Below are 15,959 nucleotides of genomic sequence, written 5' to 3'. Positions count from 1 at the left end.
ATAAATAAAAACTTGTCAGTATAGACATTTCCAAATTGTTGTCTAAGGATATTACCTTTTATTATGCTCACCACAACAAAACTATACAAGACAGGGTCTCTGCCAACTGTGGCTTTTTGGAAAGGGTTGTATTCTAGAAGTATTCTAGAAGTGGTAACTTGGTCTTCTATACATGCATCTGCAAGACATCCCAAGCTTGATTGTCTCTCTAGGTCCATCTTAGGCTTTGCTAAGACCATTCTCCAGGAGCTTCTGAACACTTCCTCCTTCACTTTCCAAAATTTGTAAGCTATAATAATCTACCCATATAGCTTAGGCTACTGCAGTAGTGATCAGTGTGAAAAACAGTACAATACTGTATGTAAACTTACTATAACCATAGCTGTTCAAATGATCACTGCTGTAGTTCTCCCTCCCTCTCTCCTTTTTTAGTGAGGACTTTTATTATATATTGTTCCTAGCATTGTCCTTTCAGGGATCATTCTTCCTCTTTGTTTGCAGGAAAGTTTTGAAGGGCTTGGCACCCAAACCTGTTTTTTTTTAGTCATCTCAGCTTGAGCTAGCTGGCAGCATGGAAGGTGCTCTGTGGCTTTTGAAGCTGTCTGACTGTTATAGCTTATGCAGGATATAACCCATACAGCTTAGACTATGGCAGCAGTGGTCATTCTAACATCTGTTGTTATGCTAAGTCTGCTTTACCTAACTGTAGTCTCTGTTGTAGCACGTTCAGCTCCTAGCATGTGTCCTCTTGTGCTTATCTCTTCCTTTGATGTACAGAAGGTACATGGACACTTTCCTACTCAGTACTTGGAAGTTTGTCCTGTCCCTCATCTTTTCTTTTTTCATAATAAGCTACTTTAATGAATATGATAGTTGTGTTGGAAAATGAAGTCATGCACCATTTGCCCTCTTAAAGCTGCTGCTCTTCTGTCAGCCATGCCTCTCCAGAACTTCACACATCACTGGAAATAGTTATTTATTTTCTGTAAAATCTTATAAAAACTTATTTTCTGCTACTGATGGTATGTAATAGAATATCTTGTTCACATTTCTTATTGCTTTCTTATCCTGCTGTCTTTCCTTCAGTGCCAGGTCAGGTTTCCTTTCTCACTAAATTCTTAAACATTTTCAATATTTCATACTTTTGCCCAATCCTTATTGCAAGCAAACTACTATTCCACCAACCGCATGTTTGGAATAGTTATCCCTGTTGAATTTCTACTGTTTCCACCCTTCATAGCATTCATAAATCTGTTCTCAAGACTCTGATACCACCTATCTCAACATGTTCAGTAGATCCTAATGCTAGCTGTACTGTACCATGGCACTGTTATCCATTTGTTTTTTTTTTTCCCCATGACACCAACTTCCGGGCAGTTATGCCCACTTTCCATAAACTACCTGCATGCTGGCATTAGATGCATCTTTCTTCCACCCTGCATGTAATTGTTTTTTCATGAGCAGCTTAGATTAAAAAAAAATCCCTTTTTACAGCCTACTAGTAATCCTGCCCGATGCCCTAAAGTATCCACTAACATTTTGCTTAAGTTTCACTGTTTTCAGTTAATCTTTTATTACACTTCAAAATATTGACATGCCATCTGCTTCTTTTGCCTATACTCTTACCCAAAACATCCATTTTTCCCCATTACAGTATAAATCTGTTTGACTTTTTATTTATCGTGTAGTGTTTACTATAAAGTAAGTCATTTTCTTCCATTTAATGTAATTTCAGCCATCAAAACGCTTCGTATAAACCCAACATAGCCTTACTGACCCTGGTGTACCGTGCAGAACTTGCATCTCTGTACCATTCACTGTTTTTCCAAATTCTCTGTCATATAATGTACCACTTGTATTGACTATAGATTTCCTCTAGTAGAACACATGTAAAAAAGGAAATAAAGCCAGAGTTGGTTAGGTAACATTGCATCTGCATTTTTTTTTTCTTGTTGACTTGTTAGATGTATGTGGTTTATTTTCAAAAGGAGAACTAAAATGTTTAATTGTCAAATTTTGCTAGAGCATCAGCAATTGTAAAAGGCAATCCAAAAAAGCTTGAATAAAATATTTATAAGGCACATTTATCCTGCATTTGTATTAATACGAAATGTATTTAATAGCTGTGCAACAGTGGTGCCCAGTGCTTCGATTACAAAACCCAGTTATACAAATTACTGTTCTTCAGAGACTCAGGCCAACCTTATTTTCTCATCTTTAGATGTACTTCTGTATGTGTGCGTCTTAGACCTTAATAAAGGCATTCAGTTTAATTTAAAACTATTTCATTAGCTAGGTACAGTGTGCGCTATTTTGTGCGATTAACCCTTAATTTATTAGGGAACATTTTCTTATGTTGCTGCAGTAATAACTCTCAAATGAGAGTACATGTTTTTTGATGAAGACTATTGGAATCAGATAGGGTCTTCTGAACAGTGCATTTGTAACTGCTAGGCATTTTGTAAAGGGCCTTCATCTTTTGAAACTTTTAGTTTGCTTCCCTTATCTGGAAGCAGATACTAAGAACACATTTAATTAATCCCACATGAGTTGCCTTCCAGCTTAGTTTAAGGTAATGTTGTTTAAATAGACTCGAACAGCTTGTATGTTAGGCTTGAAAATCACCAGTGTTCCATGTGAAGTTCCTCATGATAAATAATTAGAATGTAAATGCTAGAAATGTTTTATATTTAAGTTGTTTAAAGCTGCTGGGACTACATGGCTTCCTCCTGCCTATATGCAGAGTAAAGGGTAGATCCATTTATAAATGTGTGTAAAATACGTGTGTGTATGTATATATGATTTTTATCGAATCAGAAATTACTGAGCAAATTTGACTGAAAACTCAATTTAGAGTCACATTTGACAAAAAAAAAAATGTATTCTACCAAACATGCCTTAAAAGTTATTTTAAACTCAAGTTCCATAACAATGGAGAAGAGAGAAAACAATGGAGTCAATTACTGCTGATTTGTTTTTGTGTCTTTCGGCTTTTCCCAGTTAGGGGTTGATACACAAACATATTTCATAGGAAATTTCATTTGAACAAATGCACCTTATTTTATTTATTTGCATGGGGCAAAACCATATGTAGCCTTCACATTCCCTTTTCTAAATATTACTTCACAGCTGCCCATCATTTGAAAAAAGAGAAAAAAATAAACACAGTGAATCACTGCTACTTCACAATTTTCATTCAGTCATGATTCATTCAAGAGTTTTCAGTCAAATGTGATTTCATTCAAATTTAGTGAATTGTGAAGTGAGATTCATTCAAAAGAATCATTACTATATGTATGTGTTTAAATATAAATATATATGTGTGTGTGTGTGGGTGTCAGCCACCACGTCTATCATTTTATCTAATCATAAGTTGAAGAAAATAGATTTTTGATACATTTTAATAGTTAAAATTTTGATGAGATGCATACCTCTCAACCGTACTGAATTCCTTGGTATGTACTGTTTTTGAGGTCAAAATATTATATTGGAGTGCCATGAATTTCCGAGTGGCCCCTTTAAATTCCGAATTTCCTGTCTTTTTTTTTTAATTTTTTTTTTTTTACTGACTTCATCACATGCAGGCGATGCACAATGACATCAGCATCGTGAGCCAACTGCCAGCCTGTCGGAATAAGGGTGGGCTTGAGAGGGTGTGTGCTACTGTGTGTTTGTTTACATGTGCACTGACAAGCCATTTGTGGTTCATTCGCCCCATGGTATTTAAGTCAGACAGAGAATCAGGGAACACACTACTTACTTAATCTAGGTCCAGGCTCCAGCAAGTCTGCAGTAGTCACTCATCGGTCGGACAGTGAGTGGACTCATACCGGTCTGGTCAAAGAACAAAGATGAAAAAATTACATTATCAGCAGCACCACCAGGCCCAGTTCTTCCCGTCTCCTTCAGGTACCATAGCATTACCATACCATAAAGGAAGAATTAAGAAAAAAAAAGAAATGTATTGCAATGTGGGCGTCTTTTGGATAGATGAGTGGGAATTGGCAGTCTGTGAGTTTAAGCTGTTCGAAAGAGGCATAGTAAATTCATATTTCATTATTTCATCCTTTTCAAAATCAGTTGGTGCTTGAGATTTTTAGGAGCTTCATTTGTTTTATGGATCTAGTTCTGTTCTTTCTATTTCTAAAATTGTTTGGACTTTCCTAACAGCTGCACGTCTGGTTCTGAAAAAGATACTTTGGATAATTTTATTTCAGTTGTATATTTTTTTCTTTGTAAATGCTACTCATTGTAACATTCAACGACATTGGTTACTTTTCCACGTGCTCTGTATTTTGTCTTTTACCCTTATTGTTTAAAGTACTTTATAAGCCAACTAACTTGCTCTCTAGCTTTTAACTGGTTATTTGGTGTATTTTTGTCTCTTATTCTAGAAAGGATTTTTGTGAACAGTTGATTCATATGGTTAAATGTTAATGTTAAAGGTTAATTTTTACATTAGATTGCATTTCAGTTAATCAATTCAAACTAATTTAGATAATGTTATTTTTGAGGTAAAAAGTGTCTGCTAGAAACAACTGTGTGCATGTTTTTTTGCCATATCTAATTTATAAGAGTTGTCATATATTGCATCTGATAGAACTGATTTACAAGAGTTTAGTCTGTCACCAGCTATTCTGTAATAGAGATGGTCAGTACCATGATTATTAAAATTAATGTGTATTAGTGCTGCCTGAAGGAGGCATTTGGTTAGGTTTAAGATTCACTTTCTACTTTTGTTTAATTTCTTGTGAAGTAGACAGTTTTGGCTAAGGAAGTTAACTTTATATATGCTTGGTTTTAGCCACAGTTTTAAGATAGCTAGTATATTTGAGTTTCACTGAATATGCTTTGCTTTAGCCATGTTTCTGTTTTACATAGTATAAATGAGTCATGCGGAAGAACTACAATTTCAGGTATCTGTACTTTACTGGCTATGCTTTCTTTACTTATATAAATTGCTTTAAAACTTGCATTTTTAAAAGATAGGACTGGGTGACATATTGAGGTGTGTGTCTGTCTGTGTGTGTTGTCTGTCACTCTGTGCCTTTGTGAGCATGCACATAGATATGCTATATATATATATATATATATATATATATATATATTTTTTTTTTTTTTTTGCTGTAAGACTAAGGTTCATATTTTCCTGACGGTGGAGATTTTTGTAATCGATAATAAGTATGGGTCAGGTTCTTTAAAAGTATTTTTTTGGATGGCAGCTTTTTTGCAGTAATATTGTGTGTGTCTTTTAGTGGGTGTAGATAGTTACCTGCTGCCTTCCACCACTAACCATGTTAAATGGTATTGCATGCCGAAAAAAAATCAAAGTATATCACAGTTTTATATATATATATATATATATATATATATATATATATGTGTGTGTGTGTGTTTATATTAATAGTAATGTAGTTATATAAATTAAATGGATTTTAAGTTTTATGGATCATATGGCTCATGGCCAAAAAATGTCAGATGGTGCGTGGTAAGGAATACTGTTTAAATGGCAGACAGTGTTAAAATGGTTTAACTGTTGAATGTATGTTTATGGTGAACTGACTGATGTTTAATACATTCTGACTTTTGCAAATGACTGGAATGTAGAGGTTAATAGCATATTACAGAAACCGCAGCAGCATTGAGGTTCTGTGTGTCAATGTTCAGCTGCCCCATCCTCAAGAGATGCACTTGACTTTTTTTTTGTGTGTGTGTGTGTGTGTGGGGGGGGGGGGGGTGCAGCAGTTTTTAATAGCGTTACCTAATGGTATTAGCCCTGCATACACTTCAGTTGTCACTGGCTGGTCAAACTGATTACATAGTATGAAAATATGAATTAGTACATTCTCTGAAGTAAAAGAAGACTAGAACTCTATTGTCATTTAAGTGCAATTCACCAATTTTCCTCCAAAAGTCACCAGTTTTAGGAGGGATTAAGCGGGACAGAGCTAAAATGCGAGTCAGAATCCAGGTCTATTGAATTTCACATATGATTAAATGTGAAATTAATGACCGGTTGCTTCGCTTAGCCAAGGGTGCTTATTTAGTCCTGTTAGCGTTAAGAAATTGGAAAGGTGGAAATGAAGCAAATAAAGGTACCCAACAGGCTGCAGGCCTAGTACAAGTTAATTTTATTTTTATGTAAGAGAATTGTATTTTAGTTTCATACAAGTTCAGATGTTAATAATATAAAACATTGCTGTTCTGGTTTATATTTTGTGGTGTTTAATATTAATGAAGAATGCTGAAGGACAACTGCAGTTTATTTTTATAAAATAAGTTTGTATTTTAGTTTTGCACAAGTTCAAATGTTAATAGAAATTAAAACACTATTCTGATTATTTTGTTTCGTGATCATATTTTGGTTGTCTGTTAAGCTTGTGCTTAAAAGTTGGTGTCCCACAACAGAGTGGGTTAATTCATTATAAGCTCCTGGGAGGAGTATTGAACCGCCTAAGGAACACCTAGATATTTTGGACACCCTTAAGTTACTAGCTTTCATGATGTGGGCATGTTTTCCTGATTCTGAAGTAAAAACTGATCAGTTGGGGTTTGCTTGTGGCATTGTTCAGTTTTGGGCTCCCATTAACACCACTATCTGCATGTTCAGCAAAACTGAGTTACCATCCTTTCAAAAGTTCTGTTTCTTGATTTAACATTTAGGCACCCAAACCACATGTACTAATGCCAGCTCCTGAAGTGGCTTAAATGACTTCCCATTAAGAGTGGATAGCACTTAGCCTTTTGCCTTTACACTCAGTTGAGTAAAACTTATTTCCCCAGAGTTCAGCACAAGATCCATTGCAGTGGAGTCCTTGCTTCTGTAACTGCGGAGTTTCACTTAATTCTTTCTGTATACATTGCATGACTTTACCCTTTGATGCTGATGTTTTTCACACTACATCCTTTGATGTTTGGAGCCTGTTGAACATAATTTTTACAAGGTGCCAAGCATGGTTAAATTCATGGAACTGCACTCATTGGTGGTACCTCATTTCTTTAAGTGTTTTATCCCATCTTAGTCACTTACCATTTAGCTCTCCTTTAAGGCTTTCTCTCTAAGCTAAGTGTGCTTTTGACTGTTCTGATCCTAGGTGCTTTAATTCATGCGCAGCTTCACCAGTTTGTATAAAACTTGTAAATACATTGTTTTCTTGAAGAGAACTGGTTTCGGCTGATGTAATAAGCCTTGGGTTAAAGCCACTATAGTGTGTGCTAATTGTGTGCATCTCTTCTGTATGCTTGACATGCCAGTTAATTGCTACCCTCACTGAATATAAATGTATTGCTTCCACCTTAGCTTCAGTAATTACCAAAAAATATCTATTATATTGTTGAGGATCATTTGTTGATGTTTTGTGTCCTATAGGTAATGAATTTGGACATCCTGAGTGGTTAGATTTTCCTCGATTAGGAAACAATGAGAGTTACCATTATGCCAGGCGACAGTATAATTTAGCCGATGACGCTCTCCTTCGGTACAAGTTTCTCTATGCTTTTGACCGAGACATGAACCACCTGGAAGCGAAGTATGGTTGGCTTGCTGCACCCCAAGTAAGTACATTAGGTTTTGCTCGGTTTTAATAAAATAATGTATGGAAAGTGATGCACAGCCTCTTAATTATGAAAGGACTGTGTTCCTTGTGACTGAAGAGGCTGTGGGAGTTCAGACACCGGGGAAGCAGAAACGTGTTTCTGCTACTTTTGCTATGTTTTTGTTGCAAATAGGTTTTCTTACTTATACTATTGCTATCTTGTGAAATGGAAAAAAGTTGACTTTTTGCACTTTTTTCATCCATGATGGAAAATTGTAAAAGTGGTTACATGCATGAGTGAATGTAAATAGATACTGGGTGTGACATCTGTCATACATAATATGCTTTGCTTATTTATTTCCTAACTCATTTATGTATGAGAGTTAAGCATGTCAAGTGGGGAAGTGCCCATTTTCCATGAGATCCCAGGGCAAAAAAAAGAGGAAATAGTTGCTAATAAGTCTTGAAATATAACAGTAATTAGCTAGCCAATATAGTTCAGTGTGCATTGAAAAAGATGCTAAAAAGAATTGAAAACTGACTACAGAGTATAATAGCAAAGTTATTTATCATTTCTATTTGAATACGTTTTGGCTAGAATGAGCACATTTTCAGCAGAACCCAGGGTGAAAAGCTCCACAATGGTTTAAATAAAGTAATTGCTAAACTAATTTAACATGTTTTGAACATAGATGCCAAGCACGGGTTAAAGAATGTGAAGGAAATAAAGCAAGAATTTGCATAGAAACTGCAGTTTGTCTCAAACAGCAGGATTACTTTTTAGATATCAAAACTGATGAAAAAGTGATACAAGTAGTGTAGCTCTGCATTTATTTAATTTAATTCTTTTACCAGGGCAGAGCAGTGATTTTTATGGTCCTTTTTCATTTGAGTGCATAGATGCATACAACTCATGTTGGAGTGAATGTTGTGTGGCTCAGCTGCAAAACGTAACAGAAGTTATCTACATGTCATAGAAAGATGAAGTCCTGAGTATTTTCTAGGTGGGCAGTGTTTTAATAGCAAACCAGGAAACATAGGAGCTAGCTGTAGATGTATAAGAAGGAAATTCGTGTTTTTTCTGCCTTATGGAAGGGTTGAACATTTATGACTGGGGTACACACACTGCTCTAGAATCCTCAGTGGAGATTAGAGATCATAAAGATGCATCCTTTTTTTGAAGGCAGGCAGATCCTTTAAAAATAGTATCATTTGGCAACATTGGGCAGCACCCCCTAAGGATGGCATATTTTATGCCCTACCTTGGACCCTTTACACAAATGCACATAGGTAGAATGAAATGCCATAAAATATAGAACCCACAGTACCCTATGCCAATGATGAAAATATTCCCAGTCCTCAGCTATTGCCCTGAGGGAAATGAATGGGCCATAGGGCTTACTGTTCAATCAACCGAAGGATCAGTAGACCATCCAAGTGTCTCAATGGTCAGAAGGGGGAGCAAAGAAAATGTGTTAGAACGTGTCCATGTAGTTCATGGTTGTCCACTAGCAACTTCAAATAATTTCTACCTCATTTACAAAAGAAATACTGTAAAACAAAAAAAAAAGTTTAGTATACTGAAGTCCCTTTCCCCCATCTTTCCTACATTAAAAACCTTGCAGAATGTTGAAGAATTCACATGTACCACGCAAGCAGTATCACAGCTAATGTTCTCTGTTGGCTGTAGATTTTGCCATATTTGAAATTTGTAATTCAAGAACTGAACAAAATGACAGCAACTGCAAAACCCAAAATTGTGTAATATCCCTTTATTATTCTTAACTTATGCATCATAACTCAGCCATTTCGACAATGCTGTTGAAATTCTGTCTTCTTTTCTTAAAAATGGTGGACCTGAGGCAATCTAGAGGGAAAAAAAAAACTTTCATGCTCCCTTGCAGTAGTTTGCAGATCTCAAGACCCCTTTAATTAAAAAAACAAAAAACAAAAAAAAAAAATACCGGACAGCAAATAGTGCAAATACATGTGGCCCAGTCCTAAAAAGGAAGAAAACTTGATCCAAAACATATGATTACTATACACCCTTGCATGAACAGCAGTCACTAGAAAATTTTCAGTTTACAACATTGTCAGACCTGGAATAACGCGATGATGATCGACTGTTGATAAAGGGATAATATAGACTTTGCATAGGAAATGACTGAAATGTCTGACAAGAAATCTCAGCCGTTATCATACCTCTCAAACTCTTACTGCAAAAAATCTGGACAAAGCCAAAAATAATGGGGAACAAAGGCTCAGAAATTGGAAAAGATTTTAAATATTTCTCATTTAAGCTTAAAAAGTTGCTAGAATAACAGGTTGTGTGGTAGCATGCATTTTCTAAAGGAAATGAAGTCTGAAAATCAAATGTGTCATTATTCAGTGACTTCAGTCCTCAGTAGTTTGCCAGAAAAACCCAACTTTTATGAGGAACAGACCAAAAATATGAAGCAAAAATTTGGACAGTTGAGGTATGATTGTTATAAACCACAAGATAACAGTGGTCTCAGGCAAAATTGGTTCAAGGGCTAGATGAGGAAGTCTGTACCAATTCAGGGTCTTGAGCAAGTGATGATCCTCCTACCCCCCCACACACACACAAAAGAAAACACTGTAACATATATACACACTTATGCCTTACAAGCAAAGCATGCATACTAACACACACCCTTGCCTAGTTAAAAAGTTAATCAATCCTCCCCCTGACCTGCAGAGCCCCTCTGTAATATTCTCTGCTAATGCAGATTGTTTGCGTTGAAGACTGGCTGTTTAAAAATGCCAGGTGCACTTTCTAATTTTTTTTTTTTTATTAGCAAGTAAACTAAATATGTAAAGCTGTTACAGTTGTATTTCAAGTGTCTCATTACTTAATTGCAGCCTTCTCACTTGTACCTCCAGAATCAAGAGAAGAAATGGTCTGGAACGCAAATGTTTATCATTACTTATTGACTATGGAGATAACAGAGGCAGTGAAACCTTATTGCATAATGCATCTTATGTTCGAGAAAATAATGCATTCTGAATTTTCATGTAAAATAAAGTGTACTATGTGCTTCTGCACTTCATTGGCAGTACAGATACCAGTATTAATGTTTTCCATGTGTTTGTTCAAATTGTGTAAAATACTGTCCTGCTATCATTATGTAGTTAAATCTTCTATCAGGTGTACTAATTTGGAGTCTGTGCTGCTGATTATAAATGATTTATCAGCTGCTTCAAATTTTTGACATTTTCCGGATTAATTTGGTGCTAGACACAGTAATTTTTTTTATCATCAGTCAGTAAGATGGCTAAACCTATTTATCAGCTGAGTCAGGCAGCAAGCATTTTCTTAAGGAAACAGTCTAAAACTCAAATGTTCATCTTTCTTGCCAATACTCTACAATGAGTGTCTTGGTTTAATTTCCTGAACATGCATGTGTACACGTGGATGCTGACATGACTAGACAAAATGTTCAGAATTCACTTTTAAAATAATGGTATTTAAGTATTGTGCAGTGGGCTGGATTAGTCTTAATTTTAAAATGTATGAGGGACAGTTTTGTATCTGCCACATGGGCCAATAACTTGAGACCCTGAGAAGGAACATTGTAATAAATTGGAACTTTGAGGTAATATCACACTTTGAGAGAAACCTACTAGCTGGCCAATCCATTCGCCAGTGTATACCAGGTGTATGAATCAGAGTCCACAAATGAATGTCAGCATCTTCTCTGAGATGTACACAGTCATCACTCAAAGGTTTTCTAGTCATCACCTCCTACATTTAACAGCAGAGTCCATTTGCTTTTAATTTGTAAAGGTAACTATGTTCCCAGATGGTACTTGTTTCAAAATCGCAAGGTTTATTCATAGTTGCTGTTTTAACTTTCAGACTGTGGTTTCCATAAGAGTTGCGGCATTCTTATGTAAATACTGGAAGGACAAGTCATAATTGTATAGCTATATGTCCATTCCATTCCAGCAGAAGCCACATGGAAGTAAGGGTCACTTTTGTAGGCTGTGATCTGTCACAAAGAATCTGAATCCCTTCTTTGAAAATGAAGACAAGAAAAGATCAAAGACTTGCCCACCAGTCTGCCAGAGTCTCCCGTCTGGAGGGCCAGTAGCATGCAGAAGTAGCTGAATATTTTTTAGTTTAGTTAGTAATTTATAAAAGTATTAATGTTGGCACTTTGAAGCAAATATATGGAACCTATATGACTGCCTACTGGGGTTAAATTCAGTCTTTTCCACTCCTGATCTAAATCCTGATGCACCATTCTTTCTCTCGCCACCTTTACTAAATCGCATGCTTTTGAGTATCCCTTACCCTAAGCACCGTTTAGATCCTGCTAACCTAGAGAGAGCTCATACATATTCTGTTGAACACATTTAGAATTATTACCATGCAGTGTAGTGTTTCAGCAGGAACAAAGTCCATATAAGCTCCAGTAACTAGTGTCACAGCTGCAGGCTCCAAAAGTGATCATCCCTAGCTGGGCTCTAAACATTTCACATGAGGGTGCCTTATCTAATTGGGTAACTTGATCCCATTTCTTTAAAAATAAAGGATCGCTGCATAGCCAGAACAGTACATCAGGCAAGTCATCTCCCAGTACTACTACTGTTACATATAAAGAAAACTAAACAACCAGACTTGTGTTGCCACCATTTAAATGCACAGTGAGAGTGGCTATTAATATTCTGTACCAATGTGAAGTTACTCCCAGAACCATCCGTGCACCATCAAATAGCATTGAAAAGACATCCTATTAGTCATCAGGCTGCTTAAGCAAGAAATTAGTTTACTTCATATTAAAATGTGGGTGGACAGGTAATATATACACCAGGTTGCACAGCCCAGTCTTAAGTATCTAAACCTCGAATAAGCAACCCTTGCTCCCCAGTTGTCTGGGTCACTTTGAAATATGTATCACACACCAGGAATTGAATTTCACGACCAAACATAATACCTTTTATAAGGAAGTGAACATGACCATGGAGAAATAGAAAATATGAAGTCGTATACTCTGAATATTGGGAATTACTGGCCAGGACTTTTGTTTTAGTAGCAAAACTTCCAAATGTTTGCAACAGATCAAATAGACCAGAAGCATCTGTAGCCATATTAGTTAAGTATACCAAAATGTCATCATCAACGAAGGTTGTCGTCTTAGGAATATCACTAGACATGAAGATGTCAACTTGCACAATGTCAACAGCTGTAAAGTGCAAAAACAAGAGGTGACAAATGACCATCCTTGGTGGGTGCCCCTCTGTAATATTCTCTGAAGATAGCCTCGGTCTGACTTTGACTCAGGCAAAAGATCCTCAGCAAGTTTCAGTAAACAAGTCAATGAACTCTGAAGGTTAAGTGCACCAGTACTGTGAATAGATTAAAGTCCTCCTTTGCGTCTAAACTGACAGCTACAAAGAAGACGTTTCCAATAGTAGTCTGGTATATTAACAAATCTTTGCCTTTTTTAAATAAATCCACACTAGCCAACAAGTATCCAAGGCATGATCATTGGCAATGCTTAATCCAGCAAACCCGCAAGGATTTTATAATCTTCATTTAAGATTAAAATAGGTGAATAAGAAGTGTGATGTACGGAATCTTTGCTCAGATTCATAATAACTGAACTTGCCTCATCCTTCCAAAGTGTTGCACAACTCCATCCTCCAAGCATGACAGTTATTCCAACAATGTTTTACTTGACTAGAATATAGAGCTGGGTAGGCAATCTATACATGTTATTATGCATGTATGTATACACACACTCTTTGGTCAAAGCCACCACTTGCAAGTATGAGCTCCCAGAAAACACAGCCAGGCAAACATTCTTTATAAGTCATCCACTGCATCTTTTCAGGAACCCAATAGATATAAGTCTTATGTGGAATTATTTTACTTTATGACCAATAAAGTTCTGGAGGCAGGCAGAGTTTTATATATTTCAACATGTCTCTGACGAAAGAAAGCTCATAAGCCCAAGCATGGAACAACATATATTATTGGTCCATACGTGAAAAGCCCATTGTGCGTCTTACCTTACATTTCCTTATCCAAGACTTTTGTGTATAGATTGCTAGACAAATGTACTACAAATCTCAGAAGGCAAGCAATTGTTTCAGCCAAATTACTTGTATGGTAAGTCAGAGTGCAGACTGAAGATAAATAAGTGAATTGTTTAATGTGAAAAAGTGTGGTAAATAGGGTTTACTTATTTTCCCAGAATACCATCTAAAAAGATGGTACCCAGACCTAAACTGTCCAAGGGAAAGGAGTGAAGCATGATTAGATTTGTATTCATCAAGTTGCATGTTAGAAAGCACATCTTGTAGTATAAAAGTTTGTATTCAGGCCATGTAACTGAAACACTGGAATGGCCTTAAGGAGATATTTACTCGTCTCCCACAAGCCTCGTTCATTGGTAGTTTATGATGTTAGTTACTGGCTTGCTAGGGTCTTTTTGATGATTAACACAAAAATTTGCAAAATTAATGAAAAAAACAAAACAAAAATAAGCCAGAAGCCTTGAAGCACTGGTTCAAGAAGCTTTACTGAATACAGCAACCACTGGTACCTCAGCCTTTCACCTTCAAAGAAAACATAATCACAAAAACAGCTCCTTTATATACAGGTGAACCTCTACAAATTGAATCCAATTAACCTTTTTTCAAATTATGTTTAAATTATATTTAAAGTGCCCAACAACCTTAAACATATCTACATACTACTAAAACTGCATAAATATTCATACAAAAAGTTAAATATATATACAAATTTGTATAACTTTCATAAATATTTTTTTCTTTATTAAATAAAAACATATTAATACCAAGTTAATTTACCAGGTTAACTCACCAAGTTTACCTCAAGATTTAAGCCCCTAGGATGTAAAGTTCTAAAATTCAAAATTAATTTACTTTCCAACTCATTCAATTTTTTACCAACACCCCCCCCCAAAGAACCATCATTCCCTGCATGTACATTGTTAAAATGTTCGCCAACTGGACTTTTACATTTTTATTGCAGATGTCCCCCAAATGCTCCAAGGTTAATTGGATTCAATTTGGTTAGGGGTTCACCTGTATATAACAGAGCTGTTTTTGTGACAATGTATCCTTTGAAGGCAAAAGGCAGAGGTATCAGTGGTTGCTGTATTCAGTACAGCTTTTTGAACCGGTGCTTCAAGGCTTCTGTCTTTGTTTTTTTCATTTCTTTTTGATGATTGCCTGTGAGGTTTGCTGTGTTATATTTTTACTTCTTGGAAAATCCAAATTGGGATTCAGTTAAACAAAAACTCTGCATTGCTTTAGCAGCCTGATGTACTGGTTTCCTTTGTTGAAGAGAGAAGACGTAGAAAATGAGCTGAACAAAATCATATGCTGACAGCTGGCTTTATTTTAGGTAATGCCAAATCATGGGGGTCTTGGACCCAAAATAAATGGATATAGTAAGTGAACGTAGTTGGGAATAGTCCCAGAGTTCTGGTACAACTGTAATTTGGAGGTTAAATTGCTAAGAATGCAACTGGAGTAGCATGTTTTTTTTTTTTCCTGTAATATACTTGGCTGTTAAGTTTGTTTTATTCTGCTGGCAACCAGTATACCTTTCCTGTTGATTATTTTCTGGTGTGTCACCCATTTTGTTAAATCTAGTTTACAACAAAGGAATCTAATATACCTGTATAGCAAAAGAAGATTTTCAACTCATACACATCTTTTTTTTTTTGTTTGTTTTGATTTTTTTTCACCTCAAAACTGGAGAAGTCAAGTTTGCACGTAATAGAAAGCACCCAGGTAGGAGTCACCATATCCCAAAGTTTACCTAACTAAGAACATTACTAAATATTAATTGGATTGACTGTTTATGGTAACCTGTGATTGGTTGTTGCACAAGATGTTGACTCTATAATCACCTGAAGCTGCAAGAATCAAGTGACAAATTTATCTACGTTACAGTACCTGAAGGCAGTGATAGAACATGAAGACGTGCTTTAATGGTGTAAGATCCAGCAGCTGCCATTCACATCTCCTAACTTTGTGGTAGCATCTTAACAGCATCAGAAAGTTTTGAGGCAATTTCCAGAGCAGCGGTGAAGGGCAAGGTGCTGCCCGTTATTAGACTGATCTGTAAACTGCAGAATCTTCCAGGAGGCAAAAAAATCCTAACTGCTTTCTAAGCAACTGCCCAGTCCAGGTGTTTTCACTGATTGTACCATGCAGCAAGGCAAGACTTGAATATGTCATCATGCATAGTTTATCCTGTTCACGTAATGCATTTTAGTTCCACTAAGCCAGTGGCCCCTTTTTGTGTGGAACCCAAAAATGATATTCATAATGACTTGGGGAAATTTGCCTAGTGCACTAGAAATTTCCCCTACTTTTTCTTCAGTGGATGCCAGCTTGCCACTCAATAGGAAAGTGCCA

The 15,959-nt window shown here is 36.2% G+C and overlaps 1 protein-coding gene across 1 annotated transcript in view; it reads left to right on the top strand.

The window, feature by feature from the left end:
• Positions 1–15,959, top strand: part of GBE1 (1,4-alpha-glucan branching enzyme 1) — a 1,706,938-nt gene that overhangs the window by 1,324,833 nt on the left and 366,146 nt on the right. Inside the window, exon 10 of the mRNA XM_044071842.1 lies at positions 7,370–7,554. Coding sequence (XP_043927777.1) covers positions 7,370–7,554 — 185 coding nt within the window. The remainder of the gene's footprint in view (positions 1–7,369; positions 7,555–15,959) is intronic.

The sequence above is a fragment of the Protopterus annectens genome, chromosome 5.part0, assembly GCF_019279795.1.
Source record: "Protopterus annectens isolate FY-2018-M chromosome 5.part0, PAN1.0, whole genome shotgun sequence".
Lineage (NCBI taxonomy): Eukaryota > Metazoa > Chordata > Ceratodontiformes > Protopteridae > Protopterus > Protopterus annectens.
Note: the sequence above shows the minus strand (reverse complement) of the source record. Positions and strands in the feature narration are given on the sequence as shown.